Source organism: Lemur catta, chromosome 23 (assembly GCF_020740605.2).
Source record: "Lemur catta isolate mLemCat1 chromosome 23, mLemCat1.pri, whole genome shotgun sequence".
NCBI classification, from domain to species: Eukaryota; Metazoa; Chordata; class Mammalia; order Primates; family Lemuridae; genus Lemur; species Lemur catta.
The window spans coordinates 10620313-10640828 of NC_059150.1; the positions used below are offsets into that span (position 1 = coordinate 10620313).

Sequence of the window (20516 nt, forward strand, 5' to 3'; positions counted from 1 at the left end):
TTATCCCCAGAGGTTCTGCGTTTCTAACATAGACGTATAAAAACACTCCTTGAGCTATGCACATGAGCACACACACACATACACACACACATACACACACACATTGTATCCTTGTGTGGTCCACGTTACACGTATTGGTATAAGGTCCTTTAAGCATTTTTCTGAAGAAACCCTTTTAAGTTGGATCCTCTGAACGGAATACTGTACCATAGGAAAGATATTCACAGAATCATCCCTTTGCTGTACAGGGGACAGATGACATTACATTCAGGGGCTCAGCACTAAAGCATTTAACACGTTCCACCTCTTTTTCAAAGGGTAACCATATGGAAGTAAATTCTAGGGATAACCTTGAATATATTTCATTTTTTAAAAAGCATAAGAATTTACATATATCAGTACTTTATGGTTAGTATCACTACTTACAACACATGTGATCAGAGTGTGTTCTGCATCTACCCCTGGGAATTGTTTATTGAGGGTTGACTTTAGGGAAGGGCTATGATGTGTATACCCCAGCCAAAGACGCAAAGCCAGCTGACGCCAATGTCAGGGGAGCACACAGAGCAGCTCCTTGACATCACTTCTATTTGTTTATTCTGTTGATTTTTAAAGGGACTGCCTTTTTTTTTTTAAATGAGACTTTTATTACTAGGGTTGTGTTAGTTATCTTTTGTTTTATAACAAATTATTTCAACATTTAGCAGTTTAAAACCACACACATGTATTATCTCACAGCTTCTGTGTCAGGAATCCAGGCATGGCTTAGCTGGGAGTCCCCTGCTTCAGGGACTGTCACCTGGCTGCAATCAATGTTCAACTGGGGCCTGATCCACTTCTGAGTAGTTGGTAGCAGGATTCAGTTTGTTACAGGCTACTGGGCCTCAGTTCCTGGCCGGCTGTTGGCCAGAGGCCAGCCTCAATCCCTTGCCATTTGGGCCTCTTCAGCATGGCAGCTTGTTTCATCAAAGCCAGCGAAAGAGAGTCTGCATCACAATCTTTTGTAACCTGACCACAGATGTGACATTCTGCCACCTTTGCTGTATTCCATTGTCAGAAGCAAGTTACCAGGTTCAACTCATACTCAGGGGAAGGGCATGACACAGAGTGTGAGTACCAAGAGATGGGGGTCCTTGGGACCATCTTAGAAGTCTGTCTACCAGAAGGTAGAACCATTAAAAATGAAAGTGCAGTATTTCAATGTCACCTTTGCTCTTCTGTTCTATTGAATAAAAAGGAGCTCTATCAACACTTTCGTATTAACCCTGGGATTAAAGCATACTGTGATTTATTTACTTAAATAATATTTTGTTTTCAAATATTTTATTGAAAACCAAACTTATTGTCAAAGTGAGCTGACAAGGCCTTTCCCTTGAGCCAACGTAGCTCCTCTTTTGCCAAAACAGGTTCACACTTGTTTGCTATCACAGGCAATTACAGCAGTCCGAATTACTATCCCAGTGCAAACAGGCTCAACAATTAGTAAATGGTTGGACTAAGATTTACATGCCGGTGATCAGCACCTGCACACTAACCACCTCTCCATGCTGCCTCCAGGCCGTGGGAGTCACCCCTTCCTGACTTTCTGGGCACAACACAGCTGTTGCCAGAGCCCTGGGCTGCCAGCCTTCCTGCTCCCCGCTCTCCTCCTCCAACGTCTAAGGGGCAACAGGCTCTGCAAACCCCATGTTCTCTAATCCAGCGCCTCCTAGGCCAGCCCCTGCCTTGCATCTTCTCACTGGGTGTCTAGCCCCAGCGGCAGAAATCCTTTACGTAGGGAAATGAGCTGCTTAGAAATAGGAACCAGCTGTAACCCAGCTCAGGTGCTCCGCGTCAGGTGGGACAGCACGAGGCACTGGAGCAGCTGCTGCGGGGCCCAGGCTGGGTGGCAGATCCTGTTACCCACGGGGAAGCTGGCTTTGCACCAGCGTCCACGGAGCAGGGCTGCAGGGGACTGCCTCTCAGCCTCTGCGCCCAGCCCTGTCCGCACGCCCGGCCTCTCCCTGCCGCAACCCCCTCTGTCTGAATCCTGCAGGGGTCCCCCACTGCCCACCTGCTCTTGGGGACCTCATCTAGTTTCTGGATTTCTCTCTCCAGCCCTGACATACCCCTGAGCTTTGGACTCATGTATTCAGTCACTCAGTGACATGTCCCCTCAGAATTGCCGTGTCTGAAACAACATGTTCATAATCTTCTTCCCTTAGGCAACCCCATCTTACCAAATGGCACAATTCACCCCGCTGTCTCAGCCCCAAGCCTAGGAGTCACCTTAATTCCTTTCTCTCTTTCACTTTCTACATTCAATTCATCAGCAAATTGAGCTAAACTCTTTTTCCAGAATATACCCTGAACTGTCTCAGTGCCACACCCTGGTGGAGGCTACACCCATCTCAAGCCTGGACATGGCAGTCCCCTCCCAACTGGGCCTTTGCCTCCCTCGTGGTCTCTGATCCAGTCCCCACACAGCGGCCAGGAGCTGTGAAAACCCGTAAGTCAGTTTCACCGCTCTGCTGAAAATCCTCCAGGGGCTTCCATGGGACTCAGAATCCAAGCCAGAGTCCTCCGTGGTCCTCAGGGGCCTTCTCTCTGGCCTCCCCTTGTGTCAGGCCCTCTGCTCTCTGGGTTGCTTGTCCCTGTCCAGCCACATGGGCTCCCGGTCTGCCCTGGCTGTGCCCAGGCTTTCCCACCCCAGGCCTGGTGCCCCTACTGTCCCCACCCCTTGCAATGCTCTGCCCGGTCCTCCCAGGGCTACCTGTTCTTGTCCTGCAGGCCTTAGCTCAGGTGTCTTCCTCCCAGACAGGCCCTCCATCACCACCCCCTTCCAATCACACTCTAATCCATCCCCCTGTTTGACCTTCCTCATGGCTCTTATAAATAAAATTAGTCATCCCTCACTATTTGTGCTAGCTGTGTTCTACAAAGTCGCCACGAACACTGAATTGGTGAATATTGAACTACTGGGGAAACACAAGGCTACATTCCTGCCAGCCTCTGGCCACATTTTCATCCACCAATCAATACATAATCCTGTTCTATGTGTGTTTCTGTTTAAAGACACCTTATTTCATACAGTTGACTCTTGAATGTAGGGGGAGGTTAGGGGTACTGACCCCTTGTGCAGTTGAAAATCCATTTTTAACTTTTCACTCTTCCCAAATATAACTATTAATAGCCTACTGTTGATCAGAAGCCTCACTGATAATATAAATAGTCAATTGACACACATCTTGGGTGTTATATGTATTGTGCATACTATATTCTTAAAGATAATGTTCTATATTCTAAAGAAAAGAAAAGAAAATATTATTAAAATCATAAGGCAGAGAAAATATGTTTACTATTCATTAAGTGGATCATCATAAAAGTCTTCATCTTTGTCGTCTTCACATTGAGTAGATTGAGGAGGAGGAAGAGGAGGGTGGGTCTGGTGGTCTCAGGGGGGGCCAAGGCACAAGAGGTGGAGGAGGTGGAAGGGGAGGCAGGTGAGGCAGGCGCACTCGTTATAATTTTTATTGAAAAAATTTGCATATAAATGGTCCTGTTTGAGTTCAAACCCATGTGGTTCAAGGGTCAACTGTATATATCGTTGATTCATCAGCGTTGAATCACGGCAAATCACACTGTAAACTGGCGCCTGCGCGAAGCTTATCTAACACCTAGTTTCCTCTGGCAGGCCCATCCCTGCTTCCTTGCACTTCGGGACACTAGACAGCACTTCAGCACTATGCTTGGGCTGTTTTAAACAGTGAAATAAACAACTGAAAGCACAAAAATGCAAAGAAAACATGGCATTGAACAGACCGTCAAAAGGATGCTTGTTTATGGTCTGAGAGCTGGAACAAGAAGGTTGAATTTGTCTGGGAACGTGCGCATCAGGCGACTCAATTGCCACGGCTCTGCAGAAGTTTGTGAATGACGAGAGTATTGATTTAGGGGTTACAAGCAAGTTTTAGCGAGTAGGCAAATTTGCAAACATGGAATCTGCAAATAAGGAGGTTCAACTGTGTTTTATTTAGTAGTTTTCTATTTCTCCTGGCCAGAATACAAGCCCCAGGAGACCTGGTCTGTTTGTCCCCCACTGTGTGCCCAACACCGGGCACAGTGCCTAGCACACAATAAGCACTCAGGACATATAACTGAAAGAAAAAGTGAATGAAGGGAGACAGGAAAGAACAAAAGAACAAAGTCCAGTCTTCTCTTCACTCCTGATTACTGCTGATGTCTGTGCAGGGACCTCCTGCTCCCAGAGAGACCACAGGGCCACTGCCCTCCTCGTCCCTTCACACAACTTAATCACATCCCCATCCAAACCCTCCCTGTGGTTCTTCGGCTCCCTGCAGGAGGCTCCTGTCTTCCGCCTCTCTCCTTCCTCTGTCTCCCTGAGCCGCATCCGCACGTGGCTGTGCGTGGCGGGGAGCGTGGCCGCGTGCTGGGGAAAGACAGCCACCCCTTGCTTTGTGTTTTCTCATCTTCCCTCCGTCCACCTAAGAGCTTCCCGGGGGTGGTTAGATCACGCTGCCTCCAGCATCTGTCCGCCTCCCACTGCTCTGCCTGGTTTCCAGAGCCTGGTTCCATCCTAGGCTTGGCTCCCAACCTCGTGGCTGGCCAGGGGGTGATCATTCTCCTTCATCAGCCCCCTAATCCTGAGCCTCCCCTGGGAGGGGGAGGGGGGAGCTGTCCGGGGGCCTCTGCACATCCTTCTTCTCATTCCAGGCTCCTTCCTTCTGGCTCCTGCCATCCCTTCCAAGGCTCCTTACCATTTTCTTCTTTTCTGGGACTCCAATTCCACTCCATTCCCTCCCCTTTTCTTCTTTCTGACCCACAACACCTCCACTCGACAGCCACCACCACAATGGTGGCAACTGCTGCACCCCCAGCTGGTGGGAAGGTGAGTCTTTGTCTTTGCACACGGACTCCTCAGATGTCCCCCAAAACACCTCAGGACCTCGTCTGTGCCCCCAAGTGCACAGTAGGGCTCATGGGAGGATGTGTGCTGTGGAACCAAGTTAGAAAGCTTTCTCCCCTGGTTATAATCCCCTCTGTTTACACTGGGCTTGACCCTCCTGAGAACCCGGGGACAGCCGGGGTAGGCACAATGACCTCTTTTGTCCCATGAGTCATGTGAGGCTCTAGAAAATCACAGAGCTCCTCAGAGGTGGATCTGGAAGCAGAATTTCCGTCTGTGCCCAGGGATCAAGCGCCCCCAGAGCCCCGAGACAACTTGTAACTGGCCAGTTTAGATTCCAGACAAACAGGAGTTTGCCAAGCTACCGAGTTCCAAGTGGCACAGTCCCCTGTGTGTGCCGGCAGGAGAGCACGGGAATGGGCACAATGGCCACAGATGACGGTTATCACGTGTTACATTTACATGCAACTCCGTTGCTTTGCAAATTCCATTTACAGGCACTGTTCATTCGCTCTCACAAGCACCCTTTGGGGGGGACATGGCGGGGCTGGATATTGTCTCAAGATGTGGAAACTGAGGAAACGTGACCTATCCGGCTAGAAAGTAGCTGAGCTGGGATCGTACCCCGGGATTCCTATTTCCTGTGCCTGGATTCCTCCCCGTCGAAGATGAATAACGATGATCAGCTTGCTCCCCTGCACGCGGGTTCCGGGGTTCTGGCCTGGGCAACCTGCCAACCAGTTTCTCAGAACAACGTGGGAGGCAGCGAGGGCCCAGAGAGTGGTTTGGAGGAAATGTGGCCAAGGAAGAGGGCCTCGAGGAGGGAGGGAGGACTTGGCAGAGGCTCAGGGCTGGCCCACCGGGCGGGGCAGCCTCAGCAGGTGGAGCCCCCAGGGCGCGCTGCGCGAGAGGGACTGCCGGAGTCTCCCACGAGGCTCACTCTCAGCCCTGCCCCGGGCTTCAGTCTCCTTCTCTAGCCTTGAGGGATCAGCCCCTCCCCTGAAGTCCTTCAGCACTGCCGCAGCTCCTCTCTGGCATACCATCTGCAGCGTGTCAACAGGTGGCTGTGTGGTGGCAGAGCTTGTGTCCCCTCCCTTGTGCCTTCCCAGCCCGCTCAGTGAGCACACTCTGTAAACAACAGCTGACGGCCCCTGTGCAGCCGGGTGGGTGCTGGTTCCGGTGCGGCTGGGCAGCTGGTGGGGAAAGGGGGTCGCCCCAAGAACGCACAACTGCCGTCAGTGAGGGGAGGAAGGGATAAATTAATTCACAGAACAACGCACGTGAGAGTTTGTCCACAGACCTCCTTGCAGCCCTGGCCCCACGTTCTGCGGGGAGGCTGGAAATCTGGGGGCCCTTGTACAGACGTCTAAGGTGCCCCCTGCCACATTCCCTTGGCTCACTGCTTTCAGCTGCCTTTGTGGCAGGTGGCTCCAGTCCCATGGACAGCATCCCACCTCTAGCACACACCGGAGTCTGTCTGCTTTTGGCCTTGAGGCTTCTCTGGGGCCAAGGATGCCTTTTCCACCCGGCGGGGGCAGCCCTTCCCCAGTGGGGGGTGGGGGGTGATGCCCCGTCTTCCATCCTCAGGGCACAGCTCTGCGAGGCCTTGGCAGGCTGAGCTTCCACTGCCCACAGTTTGCCACTCTTACTCCTCCCTAAGCGCACCTCGTGCAGCACCTTGGCACAAGGGACGGAGAGGGGACACTGAGGACCCCCAGGGGCCTGGCTCCTTCCCAATCCGTATTTCCTCCTTGGTGGTCTTGGTGGCAGGCCTGGCCTCAGGAGCTGCCCTTGTTTTAATGCCCTGCTGTCGTCATCTTGAAATTCGTAATACGTTTTGAACCGGGGGCTCCGCATTTTTGTCTTGCACTGGGTCGCACCAACGCGCAGCTGGGCCTGCCCGGCGGTTTGACGCTCCGGGAGAGGCTTCTGCGAGTGATGGCAGCGTCACGAACCCTGTCCTCTGGCCAAGCTGAGCTCATTGTTTCTGCCCTTCTCTGAGCACAACAGAAATCGCAGGCACAGTGGGTGCTTTTATCAGGGTCCCTGTGACCAGGGCTCATGGGGTTGGGGGCCGGGGGAAGGCAGGCCCCGGGGGCCAGCTGGGCTACCCCGCACCCAGAGTTGGGTTCTCCCACCCAGCACCCCTGGCACTGGCTCGCCCAGCCTCTTTGTGAATTCTTCTAGTGACAAGAAGGGGCCTGTTTCCCCGTGGGCTCTGGCTGTCATCGCCCCTCACTCCCGGGAAGCGCCCTCGGGTTCTCCAAACCCTTCCCAGATCATCCGGGATTTCCACCTCTCTCGCCTCTGGGCGGCAGGTGTTGCACAAGCAGTGGAAATGGAGGAAACCATGGTAACTTCCAGATTGGCAGCCCTGGCTCCTCCCACTCAGCCCTGCCCCTCCTTCCCCCAGGTATGGAGACCTCTCCTCACCTAGGAAATCCTTCAGCCTGTCGAAAAAGAATAAATAAGTCCTGATTCTTTGTACTAAATCATTTTTCGCCCTGGGCTGTAGATAACGTAATGCCTTTTTTCCAGATGTGCTTCACTTTGAATAACAGTCATAAAAGGGCATGAGCTAAGCGGCCTTTTTATGGGGTTGTTGTTTTAAACGGATGAGATCTCTGTTTTTGAAGTTGGCAGAATACAGCAGGATCATAGAGCCTCCCTCCCCGATTGCCCCCCGACAACGAAATACAGAAATTTAAAAACAAAACGAAAACGCAACAACCCCAAACAGCCAGTTACCAACCTCCATCCATCACACAAGGAAAAGAGGGTAGAGGACACACTTTTGAAAGTGCCAAAGAAATAAACAAAAGCTTCTAGAATCATGTGGCCTTTACCCCACCCCCACCCGGAGGAAATATGTCCATCAAGAACCTCCTGAGCAGGTCACCAAAACCCTCCGCTCCGAGGGGACGGGCAGGGCAAGGAACTGAGAGTGGAGGTGGCTGGGCTTGGGGCGCTCAAGTTCCTCTGTGCTGCACCACGATGCCTCGAGAACCACTGACAATATTCGAGTCCAACCTGCCCACTTCCTTCTGGTACCCAAATTCCTAAGAATTGAGCACCCGGCATTTCCCACTGGAAGATGAAATGTCAATTCTCAAGATACAAACTTCTGAGTTTTCTGCTAATCGAAAGGAAAAGAAGTCTTCAAAATTACTTTCAACTTCCTGAAGCTTCAGGATACTTTCAATGCAGAGTTTTATATTTAGGATGATATGAATTATACAGAGAACCATGGGCTGGTGGAGAGCTCCCAAATATTATAGTAGAAATTATATTTCCCTCCCTTTTGATAATTAGTTCAAGGTCTTCACTGCAAGTGACATCATGTCTCAGAAGCAAAAATAGGTCCCTATTAAGACTATGTAACGTCTTCTGTACAGCAGATCCTGTTTCCTCTTTCTGCTCTAGTCTCTTCACCATTGGCTCTCCAACCTCAAAGCTTTTTCTTGCTGCTGTCTGGCACCTCAGATATGTTAGAGACAGCCTGACTGTGTGGGGTGAGAAGCTTGGCTGTGCTGATTGCATTTGTCCACCTTAGAAACCCCAAGGACCCAGGGCTCTGGAAAATAGGCTGCTGGGCATTAGCAGCCTTAATAGCATTAATAGTGATAGTATAATAATACAGTTTTTATGCACGGAACAGGTCATTTGGTGTTTAGGCACAGCTAAGTATGAGGATAATTTACATCCTCTGTTAAACCCAATTGGGATAAGAACAGCCTCCTTACTGAGCATTCAGTGCAATGTGCTAATGTGCTGTGTGCTTCCTGTACATTATCTCATTTAATACCAAAAAGAAATCTTTGAAAGTTTCCCGTTTAACATAAGAGGACAGTGAAGTTGAAAGGATAAGAAACTTGCCAAAGGGTAGAGTTGGGATTCAAGCTCTTGGGCTGAGTTCCGGGTTCTGCTGTCCTTCTGTGGGCTCCTACTTGGACAAGACCTTGAACTTTAATGGCACCATGACGAAGACACATTTGGGCACTAGAGGCAACCATGGCCTAGAATTTATTAATATTACCCCCTGCAAGCTTCATACCTGGAATTCAGAAACGAAAGGAACTATTATGAGATTAAAATCTCTACCTCCTTCAGTCTGACACGAAGGCATTCTATCTTCTACTATAATATACAGAGCAAAAATAAAAACAGAATGCATTTCATTTCCATATTCAAAAAGATAAAAATTATGGATTTCAGAATTTTTTTTAGTGGTTAATTGTATCTCTGCAACAGCTGAGGGGAACACTAATAAAAACATCATCTTTTAGTGTTTGGGGATTATTAAAATCAAGAAAAAGAAAATTATAGAAGCTTTAGCTTTTAGATCCAGCACCCCTTTGACAAATGTGCTTAATCCTTTAGATTTAACTCCTATTTACAAAAACCAAAAATCTGAAAAAGGCAATCTGCTGCTTTGGGGAAACGTTTGAATGGGAATTAAGAGAGCTGGTTCTGGTCCCCACAATTCTATCCAGTAGCCATTTGATACCACCAGCAATGGACCAAAATGGACCAGAATGAAATGTACGATCCCCAAACAAGGTCAATTCTAAAGTGCTTACCAGCTGTGAAATTCTAAGGGCCAATAAGCCATGCATCAATCAGGGCCAAAAATAATACAAAGGGTACTCCTAAACAAAACCTCTATTCTTTCAGCTAGGTGTTCATTTGATTAAAGTGACTTAGATGAATGAGGGATGGATCAACAGATCTAATCCTCTTAAAATATTTGGAAACTCAAAAAATTTCCAACTAAGGGAAATTATGGGCAAACTTACTAAAGTACAAGAACTCTTCTGGACCCATCTAGTGTTCTTTATTCAAATAGCTGAGGAATTTTTTACTGTGATAGCTGATCTTTAAGGATGGCTCCCAGTGAACGATGCCTCTCAGTACTCACATCCTTTCATAGACACATTGAATCTCGACTGCCCCCGTGACTCACTGTCGCTAAATGAATGCAGCAGCAGAAGGCACTCTGTGCCAGTCCTGGGCCTAAGCCATCAGAAGTCTTGGTAGCTTCTACTTTTGGGAGCCCCAAGCTGCCACTGCAGCTTGTTGTCCCACACTAGCTGTATCAGAATTCAATACATCCAATACAGGCCCCATTTTTAATGCCATCCTTTGTCTTTAACTGAAATGCGTATAAATCAGGGAAAGACAAAAAGCTCTATTGTGAGCTATAGATGCCTTGATTAAAAGAAGCTTCTGTGTCACCAATATTTTGAATTGTCCCTTTGTTTGGCATCCTGGAGGGAGATGCCTAATGGCTGAGAGGTATGCCTCTCGCTTGTAAAGTGGGCAGTGTCAGAAATGGAAAGTGGGATCCTCTACTGGTGAGTCCTTAGGGATAGCGCTCTTAGAACAGAGATCCATGGAAGCTGATTTCCTTCCTTGGAAGGGGTGCGTGCACCTGTTTGTGGACAGCAGCCTTTGGCCTTCCCTTTGTCTTCTAGCACTCCTGGTCCCTCTTCCTGGCACTCCAAGCTCTTCTGATCTCTTTCCTTCTAGGTACCTAGTTTCTTTTCCCTCAACTGCTCATCAGCTGGTCCTGATACAATGTTGACTGGTAAAAACTGGAAGATGAGACTCTTTTCTGAGAGTTTTTACATCACAAATCAAACAAAGGGATGGAGATGCAACAATTGATATTTTAGGGGAGGTATCCCGGCCCTATGTTTCTTCAATGACACCACTAAGATAGATGCTAGAATGGCTGGTGTTCTCTCTTGCCTCAGGTAAGTAAACTCTGATAATTTTACCACCTCCATCTCCAGAGTGAGTCTCACACCTAAATGCAGAAAGTATTCCAAGGGGAGGCAACAAACTCTTTCCAGGGGAAACCTCAGGAATGACCTTCAGAGCTTACTAGCAGAACATTGCTCCAATTTCTTCCCTGTAAAATGGGTTTAATCACACCTCCTTAAGAGTATTTTTCTGATTATGAAAAGACCCTGTCTCAAACCCTCCTCCCCCGTTCCGTTTGTGTGTTTCTGTGTCCTGAACTGCTGAGACTCAGTTTATGTTTCCGAAGCCTCTAAGAGTTAAGAACAAGGTTACTCGAATCCTGAGAGGTAAAAATTTATTGATTTCTATCATATCAGCATGTTATGATATGGTCACGTGAGCCTGCTCATACAGCTGACTTGTTAGAGAGCCAAAAGAGATTTTCTTTTTCCTTTTAAAAATACATTTTTTTCCAGCAGGAAGAAACATTTTAAAAACAAACATTTTCATATTAAGTGGTAATTAAAAACAATGGCTTTCCCCTAATTCAAGAGGAATGAACAGGGCTGGTCAGCAAGATTTCTGAAGCTTCACATCTGCCTTCAGGTCTCTGTCCCCAGTCTAGTCTTTGTCTTCCAGAAAGTACTTTGGGGGGGGGGGATAATTAGAACCTTCCCACAACAGCAGCCTAAATCCAGATAGAAAAAGAGGTAGACTGAACTGTAACTATTTAATTCATTTGGTAGACCGTGCAAGATATTTTAATATGTTTAAATTTTTCAGTGGGATCAAACATGTTCTACAAATTCCTAAACACTTGATGTTTTAAATGCTAACAAAATCTTAGAGATGCCTATACCACAGTTTACTTAGCTTTGAGAAATGAAAGTATAAAACTAACTTTATAAACATGCAAGCTTCCCATGTATTTCAGGAAAAGTTTGCTTTAATCAAATTCTTCAAAATCAAAAGCTCACTCTATAGGACTGATGTTAACGTTTTTCCCACCCTTTAAAGCCCCTGCCAGGGTCAGTGATAGGAATTTCCTGAGATCAGTGAGTAGATTAACTATGAGAAGTTTAAACTGATAGTTAAAATATAAAACAAAAATAGGACGGGGCAGTGGTGTGCTGGATACAGCTGCTACTGGCTCCCAAGAGCCAATGGTTAAATTTTAGAATTTTGCCAGCAGTTGTTAAGCAGTCATTATTAAAATTAAATCATACAAACTTATAATTAGTGTTGAAGCTCAAAGTGGTTTCAGTTTAATGAGTGTAATTTGTACAAGGGTAAGAAATAGTTTAACAGTAGATCACATATCAGATTGAATGACAATAAATTTATTGGGAAATGGGTTAGTAGATTAGGTTGTAATGTCACTTTTCAAATTATGGCTGAAATGCAATCGTAGGTCGGCTATGAGTTCTGTGAAAAGCAATTAAGTACCCTGTGAGAATCAATTGGCTATATGGGATTTACAATGAAGTATTTATATCTTATTTGTTAATTGTGTTATCCATCCTCGCTATCAGTGAAATTTATAACAAACTTATGTACATTTGTACATATAATTTTTTTCCAGGAGAGCAGACTGCTAAACATTTACCACCACACCACCAGATGGGGAGAATGGAAAGGAGGGGGGAAATATTTTTAAGCCAAAGAAGGAAGTCTGACATTTTTTCATTTGGTTTTGCAGTTTGCCCTCAGCATCCAACTGCCAAGGTATGCTGTAAGCACATGCCTATAGATGTTAATGCCCACATAGCTACAGTAAATCACAAGTAGCCCATCCCCACTACTAAGAATTAAAAGCACTTTACTTGAAAAAAATCAACTTTATTTTTTCTAGGTTAAAAAAAAATAGAACCAGCTATTAATTTTTGTTGAGAAAATGCTTCGTTTGGTGTTCACATCTAAATTTCTGAAAAGGTGATCTGGTTATTAAAATCATCCCAAATGCATTCACAAACCAGATCCACATGTGACCAGCCCTTTACAAAAATTAATTACAGTTGCCACAGCCTTTACATTCATTCTTACCACACATTACAACATGCAGATACACAAAGAAAGAAAGGTCAATAAGCTTAAGTAAACATTACGGCATCAGGAAAACAAAAAGCTATCTGTATAAAATAAATACAATTTTGTAATAACAGTAAAGAAAATGAAAGCATTTAACAAAAATAATGGCAGTTGAATGTATAACCATCTCATTACCCAATCATAAAATAAGTTACTGTAAAATGCATAGACTCCTTACATGTAAAGAATGTGTGCATCACAGTCACGTGTTCAACAGTTTTACACAATAAAAATAAAGCCATTCAAGATATGTGTACATACTTTGCAACTAGATACACTTAAAAAAATTTTTTGCTCTCTAAACTGTCTTTAAAAAATATGAAATGTAAAAATCCTCAGATGGAAATTTTGCAGAAAAACCCATATTTTATCTTCCATATGGCTACAGTCACCCTCCCCCAACAGTTCAGCACCCTCAGCTTATTCCCAGGGTTCAGTTCCTAATTGTTGGGGATTGGTGCAAAATAACTACAATAAAGCACCAACCAATGACTGCTCCAGAGAATAACTGGCCTCTTTGTGATCTAGAAGTTTCCAACTCAGGTGGTTTTGGTCCTAAACATGGTAGTCTCTATGCCTCCCGCTGCCCGGTGCTGCTTTTGATTTTGCCTTTCATGCTAACAGATGTAAGGCTCACAGCACTGCAGGGCAAAAAATATAACAAACCATTTTATCCAGCCTTTGTGGACCAGAGCTGAACGTGCTCGTAATGGTAACTCTGGAGTGAAGACCTGTGTCATGATTTCAAAGAAAAGAACGAAGAAAACAATTAACTCTTCCTATTCAGTAGTGCAAATAAAACATTTTCTTTTCAAATATAAAGAGTCCAAGAAGACTATCCATGATTAAAGACTACTTTCTAGGATTATAACCAGGTCTAACTAGTTCAGAAGAGTCTTTAGGGAAGTGATTGTCAAAAAACATTAAGAAGACAAATCCACAAGAAGTGTGCAACATGAGTAAAGAATGAAGAGGCAATCTAACATCAACCCAAAGACAGCAACACTAGAATGATGTTCTGAGGTTTACATTTGGTGATTTAAGATCTCACTTTCATAAAAAGGCTTGAGAACAATTTCAATACCACCAACTCTTGACTATTCAGGGATGCCTTTTCTACCCCGTGGATTCTTCAGGCTTCTGTATTTCCTTTTCCGGATAGCTGTCTTTCCATATCATTTCACTACTTGCTAACACAGTCATAAATACATATGCAAAAGAAACTAATAAACAACTCAAATAATTTTTTAAAAATTAGTAAGCATCCCTAAGAGAAAAAAAATGTTTGATGGGAATAAAAATTCAAACTCCTAAATGAAATTAGATTTTTGGCTTACCTATCAGTTATTACTGGATTAACTATCCAGTTATTAATTATCTAGTAATGCCTACTTCCTTTACTGTGGAAAACTAAGAGTTGGTTGTAATATTAAAAACTAATAATATGATAGATCTGAACTCACAGCTATCTTTTTTAAAAATCTACTATTTAGACTCTCAACTAATTTGTCCACCCAATTATCATTTTCCAGTCTGTAATTTTTCTTTACCTTTCCCATTGCTTATAGGTTTCTCCATAATATATGTATATTTCAACACCAATAATTGTTTCTGAAGTTAAGAGTGAACTGCTGGCTTGGTCACTTTTATAGCTGCTGGACTTCCCTATGGCCAAGGAGATGCTCCATCACTGTGACTTGTTGATACTGGGATTCCAGCAATGAGTTCCCAACTCCTTCTGCTTGGGAACCTAGGTAGTTCAGCCAAGAACAAGAAGCGCTGAGATTCTACAAGCTACTGGTATAAAACTGGCACAATTTTATTTTCTTTCCCCTTGACAAAATATATATCCTTTAAACCTCCTTTCATCCCACTTCACAAAGAAAGTACAAATCAGGAATTTTTATTCGGTTCTGTACAGTGGCATATTGCTGCTTCCCCAGACTGCCATAAACACTGATTCTCTCTTCACATTCTCTAGTGCAAGCAGGAGAACTCCAGTTACTGGTAAGGAAAGCACTATCAATGCTCTCAAACACACGTATTTTGCAAACAGAAGAGAGAGAACATGTTGATAAAGAATCAAAGAGGGATAGGGCAGATCAAATACACATCTATTTACAACACACAGATCTATTTTCAAAAATTAATTCACACATCTATTGGTATTTGTCACCCTGGAGACTGTGGAAATGAGACTGCACTTCAAAAGTAGAGCATCTTACAGGACAGTTTAACATGTACAGTATACTAAACAATGTCATGTTCCTTTGGAGCACAGTGATGTCAAAGTGGCCCTAAGCCACATTTATGTACGCATGTTTATTTGGATAGGAGAACTGGCTACCCTCCCCCGTGGTTTGCTTCAGCAATGGGGAAAGGTCTCCTGGCTAGACTGCGCATGCTGTACTTGACAGTGAGCACCTGCTCCCCCAGATGGCTGGCTCATCTCTCAAACGAACACTTCCAATTCATCTTGGAGCTCAGCAGTGTTTGCTGGGCCTCACACAGAAGCACTCATGCTTCTACGTGGCCTCCGACCTTCATCCATACCTCTAAACCAAAACTGGTTTCACTTGTTCACTGTCACTGCAGGACACAGAATGAAATCCTTAGATTTCAAGGACATTACCTTTCGTAACAACCATTACCAAACCAAACGCATTAACACTGTCTTCTGCATTTGCCCAGTAGTAGCATAATATTCGATGAGGTATTTCAGGTAACACACCATTCTCTTTCACGTATGCACTGAGTTATTCTACAGATGAAGCTGCTGTGGGCTTGTATTTGGTGTTGCTTTGCCGTTCCCACACAACTGGGGGAAGATTCACATCGCTTCAGTTTTTTTGGTTTATTTAAAAATAGAAAACATTAAGCTTTTATTTTTTTATAGCCTACTTCTCAGAATTGTTATTTGTGTGACTAGTGACAACAAGGAATCTACAATGCTCGTATCATAGGAAACTACCACTGACTTGCTAGGATCTTAATAGTCTTACAATCCCAAACCAAAACTCACACTCTACCTCAACACTGACACAGTACCAGCACTTTGTGAGAAGAGTATGGTTCTCCTGTGAGGTAAATCACATGGACACAGTGACAAATTTTTAAACATGTTTTCTAGAAATAGAAACTTGACTTTATCCTCTTCAAAAGCAATTGGAAGAGACTGGGAAGCCTTCTGTGCTGGTCGCTCTCCTGGTTACACGCACCCTGAGAGGGGCAGCTCCTCAATGTGATGACAGAACAGACTACTGTCGGCACGGGTTCTGGGGGGTGCCACGTGAGAACCCGTCACCATTATAAGCCACTAGCTCCCATTTTTCTCATGAACTAGACTATTTCCCCTTAAATTGGTCATTTAAATGTTTTATATTAATTTGTTTCGACCATCCCCAAATGCATTTAGTACAAATGTCAAAATGAAAAAAAAACCCAAACAAGCCTCTAAGCTACAAATAGAGGTGTCACGTCTGGGAGATGACCCACGCAGGGCGGAGCTCTGCTGGCAGGTAAGTGAACACCAGAGACGAGACAGCCTCTCACGGATATGCTGACATTTGTTTTCGGGCTGTATCACTAATCCTTTGCTCTATTTGCCTCTGATAAAAGTGCATTTTATAAAATACAATTATCAATCTATGATATGTCTTCTACATAAAATGGGAAATCAGACAAGGGAAAGCACTAGTGCATGTAAACACAGCGTTGGGCTGAGCTGACCTTTGTAAAGAACACATTCTAGTACCAGAGTGGGTTCAGCGGACACTGCTTTTCCCCCACAGAGAATGCCAACAATGTACCTCTGGTAGTTGTTAAGGACTGGAGTTTGTCACTGCAAAGGACGGGAAACAGTTCTTCGGAAGGTGCTAACCAGCTCCCCTCAAGGTTTCTAGTAACAGCACGAGTTGGTAGAAATGAGGGCGTTCTAGAGTACTGCCCTAACGTAGACTACTAGCTAAGAGGGACTAATACAACTTTCTGAGCTTGAACTAAATGACCAAGTATATCTGGTGGCAACAGAATTTCTCTCAGATGGTCTTCTAGGATGATTTTATGATTTCCTCTTCTCCAAATGTGATGTTTGCGTAAATATGTGGTAGAGGGTATCTTTTTAAAACATGAACAGTTCTTAAAATATATTAGCAGGTCATTATATTACTAAGCCTCATTTTAGTAGAATTTTAAAATATCCCAAAGGGGGATAAATATTAATCCATCCATTGAATTTCCTTTGCTCTTTTTTTTTTTTTTACATATTCTGAGTTGCACATGTAAAATAATGCACACTTATGAAAGAAAGTCTGAACTCCTATGGCGACCTTCACAAGTCCAAGTCAATTCCTAAAACAGGTAATAGTAGAAATACTGAATGATGTTGTACCACATATAGCCTGACAAAAATGCAAAAGACTGTATGAGAAATATCCACATGTTGCTGAGGCGCATCTCCCTGGACACGGCTTCCTTCTGGCCTTTGGAAGGTGGAAAAGCTCCTAGAAAACAAGATAGAAATGTTAATTTGTTTTACTTTAGTGGTAGGTTAACTAGAGGGTGTGTGTGTGTGTGTGTGTGTGTGTGTGTGTGTGTGTGTGTGTGTGTGTGTGTGTGTGTGTGTGTGTGTGTGTAAAGCTTCTTCTGTGAGTTTCCATTGCTCTAGAAGAGAGATCTCATTTGAAATACAAATTTCCAAACTTTCTAGCCGTTTCCTGCCTCTGTGCCTTTGCCTTTCTTCTCTGCCTGGGATGCTCTCCATGTTAGTGAATGGCTGGCATCCTTCTCATAGAAAAACTACCTGCCTCCCTGGCCTCAGTCACGCTCTCTCAGCTCCATGTTTATTTCCTTCCTGGCATTTTCCCCAGTCTGTAAGGGTCCTGATCTAGCTTGTGTTCTTTCTGCAGACTTGTTGATGATCTGTCTCCCACTGGAGTATAATCTGCATGAGAGCAGGCACTCTAGCTGCCTTGTTTCCCACCAGATCCGCAGAGATTTCCACACTGGTCAGGACACAGGGTGTGTGAAATTGACATTAAATAATTTCTGAAATAGCATAGTTTATACTAAGTCCTCTATTTATAAACTAAGGGTTTTTTCACCACAAAAAAGTGGCTGTATAACACTGACATTTTCAAAAGGCAATATGCTTTAGGAAATATATCTTAATAACATAAAGCAATACAAAGTAAACAGGTATCTCTACATTTGTTTCTGGGAACGAAAACTAGATCACTTCAGAGCAATATTACCTAAGGTCATCTTGATAACACTCTTCAGCATTTCAAATAGTCTTTGTCCTTGCTGGTAATCTTTTAGGGTAAGCTGATTCATGAGGGGATTTGCCTCTCACAGGCAATTTACAGAATGTACTTTCAAGTTTCAAGATCTAATATGCAAATAGCTTTGTTATTAATAAAAAGTGACTTCCATTATTGTTGCTACAATTTAGCAATTATTTAGAGGATGCTGTGTACCTGTTTCATAAAATTGTGATAAGAGGTCCTCTTTTTCAATAAACCGTTGATACAGCCAATTGGTAAGGTCGTCAGTCTCCAGGGGTACATCTTTAATTGGAAAGATCCTATTAAGAGTTAGAAAAAAAAAGGTTAAGACTACTTTAAATCCAGAAGTTGAAATCATTCAGAAACACATGGATGATGAAAAGCTGCATAAAATTATGTTTCACCTTTTGCTTTTGCAAGGGTCGGTTTCTTCGGCTTCTCAAGGCATCTTGGTTTTGTAAAACTGTTGTTGATTACACAACAGAGTTCATTTATTCAAACATTCACTAGCCCATTATGTTAGGTCCAGTGCTAGGTGCTGAAAATTTATCTACTGAATTATCTTTTATGTATGAATAATAACTGAGAATAATTGTCTTCCCATGTTTGTGGGTTTGAGCAGGAATGGTATTTAGAACAGATGAAGTTTTCAAATGCAGCTAAACTAGAACACGTTTAGTCATTTAGTTAAATGCTCAGCCAAATAATGTATCTTAGCAATGTTCTTTTAGTGGGAACATTTGAGAACCAGACAGAATCTGCCCAAATTATTAGCTTTTCACTAATTCTACCAGAGATAGATATTGGTTTCATGAATAGAGACAACTTTTACTGATTGGGAGTGGCTACTGGAACCGATTCCAAGACCGACTCAGCAGGAAATGGGGTTGTGATGACTAGTGATGTCTAGGGAAGGGAAAGGAGAGCGGGGGCAGCACGAGCTCTATGTGTTTGCTGACCTTGAGAAAGAGCTTGTTCTTTTTTGTTTTCCAATTCTGGGGTGTGTGTGTGTGTATGTGTGTCTTTTTTGTTTTCTTTATCAAAGGTATAAAGGTACACAGTCTAAAAGGTCAGCAAAGGTTTGTGTGCAAATGGCAGTCCTGTCCCTCTTGTTTCTCCCTCCCTAGAGGGATTGATTTTCACCTCTTTTAGCCAGTTACCTTGGTGTTTATTACCATGTTTCTTCTTCAGTTTTAAGCCTGTCTTCTGTCTTCCCACTATGGAAGATGAAGATTAAGGCCTTTCCTTCTATTCCAACCACATACACATATTCTTCCCATCTTCCCACTAGAGTTGTACAGTAATTTCAGTGACCTCAATATTAGGCATTTATATATTGTAATCAAGTAAAGATATCCACAGTTAAGCCATGGAATAAATCATGGCTACTTTTCCTTTTTTGTCCAATTTTTATTTTCCCTGCATTGAGCAATTACACTGTTTTTCATTTGCTTTAATTTTCTATGTACATATAACTAATTCAACCACAAGCTCTCAGCCACTTGTCTAGGATCGGTTCTCTGGATCTGGTCTGCAAGCTTTTTCTTAAAGGGCTGGAAAGAAAATACTCCAGGCTTTGCAGGTGAAATGGTCTCTGTCGCAGCTACTCAGCTCTGCCCTGCGGTATGAATGCAGCCAGAAACTATGTATAAATAAATGTGCATAGCTGTGTTCAAACAAAATTTTATTTAAAAAACAGGCAGTGGACCACACTGATGTGTGGTCTAGATCTTCTCCCAAGACATTCCCTTGCATCAAACATTCTTTCCATTTCACCTTTCTCAAGAAATTTCACCCCGACTTTGGATACGTAACCTGCAGTTTTCATTCTGTGAAGTCCATTCACCATTACCCTGGTGAGTCCCTGCGCTCCTAAGATGGATAGAATGTTTCTTATACTTCACGGCTTCCTCTTTCTCTAATTACTCATTTTGACGGAGCATATCCTTTAGCAGTTTCTTGAGAAAAGGGTACTTGAAATCTTGCACGTCTGCCAATCTTTTGTCCTAGTTTATAATTTGGCTAGATAAAGGATTCAGGGTTAGAAACCATTTTCTTCCATCTCTATCTTTTTGTCCTCCTTTCTGGGAAATTTCTTATTTAACTTCTAAACCTTTTACTGAGTTTTTATTTATTTTATTGCATTTTTAATTTTTAAGAGCTCTTTTATTTGGAATGTTCCTTTTTTAACAGTATGCTAGTATTGTTTAAATTATTTGTGCAATATCTTTATGAGAAGTTTTAAAAATTATAATGGAAAAATTTAAACATTCATAAAGGGAGAGAAAAGGGTTAATGAACTCCCATGTACTATTAGAATTTTACAAGTGGTCCTCTCCATGTATACTCTCTGTTTCGCCATGTCACCTTCTTAAGTTTGTTTTAGTCTTTATCTTTCAGAGTTCAGGTTGTTTAGGTTACCAGTGATCTGGTCATTCTTTGCTGTATGCTTCCGTTTACAGATGTGGGACTAAATAGCTGATTAACTAGCT

The 20516-nt window shown here is 43.7% G+C and overlaps 1 protein-coding gene across 5 annotated transcripts in view; it reads right to left on the reverse strand.

Annotated features, from left to right (window-relative positions):
- Positions 1 to 12474: 12474 nt before the first annotated feature.
- LPGAT1 (lysophosphatidylglycerol acyltransferase 1) overlaps positions 12475 to 20516 on the reverse strand; it is a 65669-nt gene continuing 57627 nt past the window's right edge. For 4 of the 5 annotated variants that reach the window (XM_045536455.1, XM_045536458.1, XM_045536454.1 and 1 more), the window contains exons 7-8: positions 18217 to 18323; positions 12475 to 17241 (exon numbers count right to left, since the gene is read on the reverse strand). In XM_045536455.1, the coding sequence (XP_045392411.1) occupies positions 17090 to 17241; positions 18217 to 18323 (259 nt within the window). In that variant the 3' untranslated portion in view covers positions 12475 to 17089. Of the gene's footprint in view, positions 17242 to 18216; positions 18324 to 19070; positions 19643 to 20516 lie in introns of those variants that run through there. The other variant, XM_045536457.1, reaches the window with a different exon arrangement.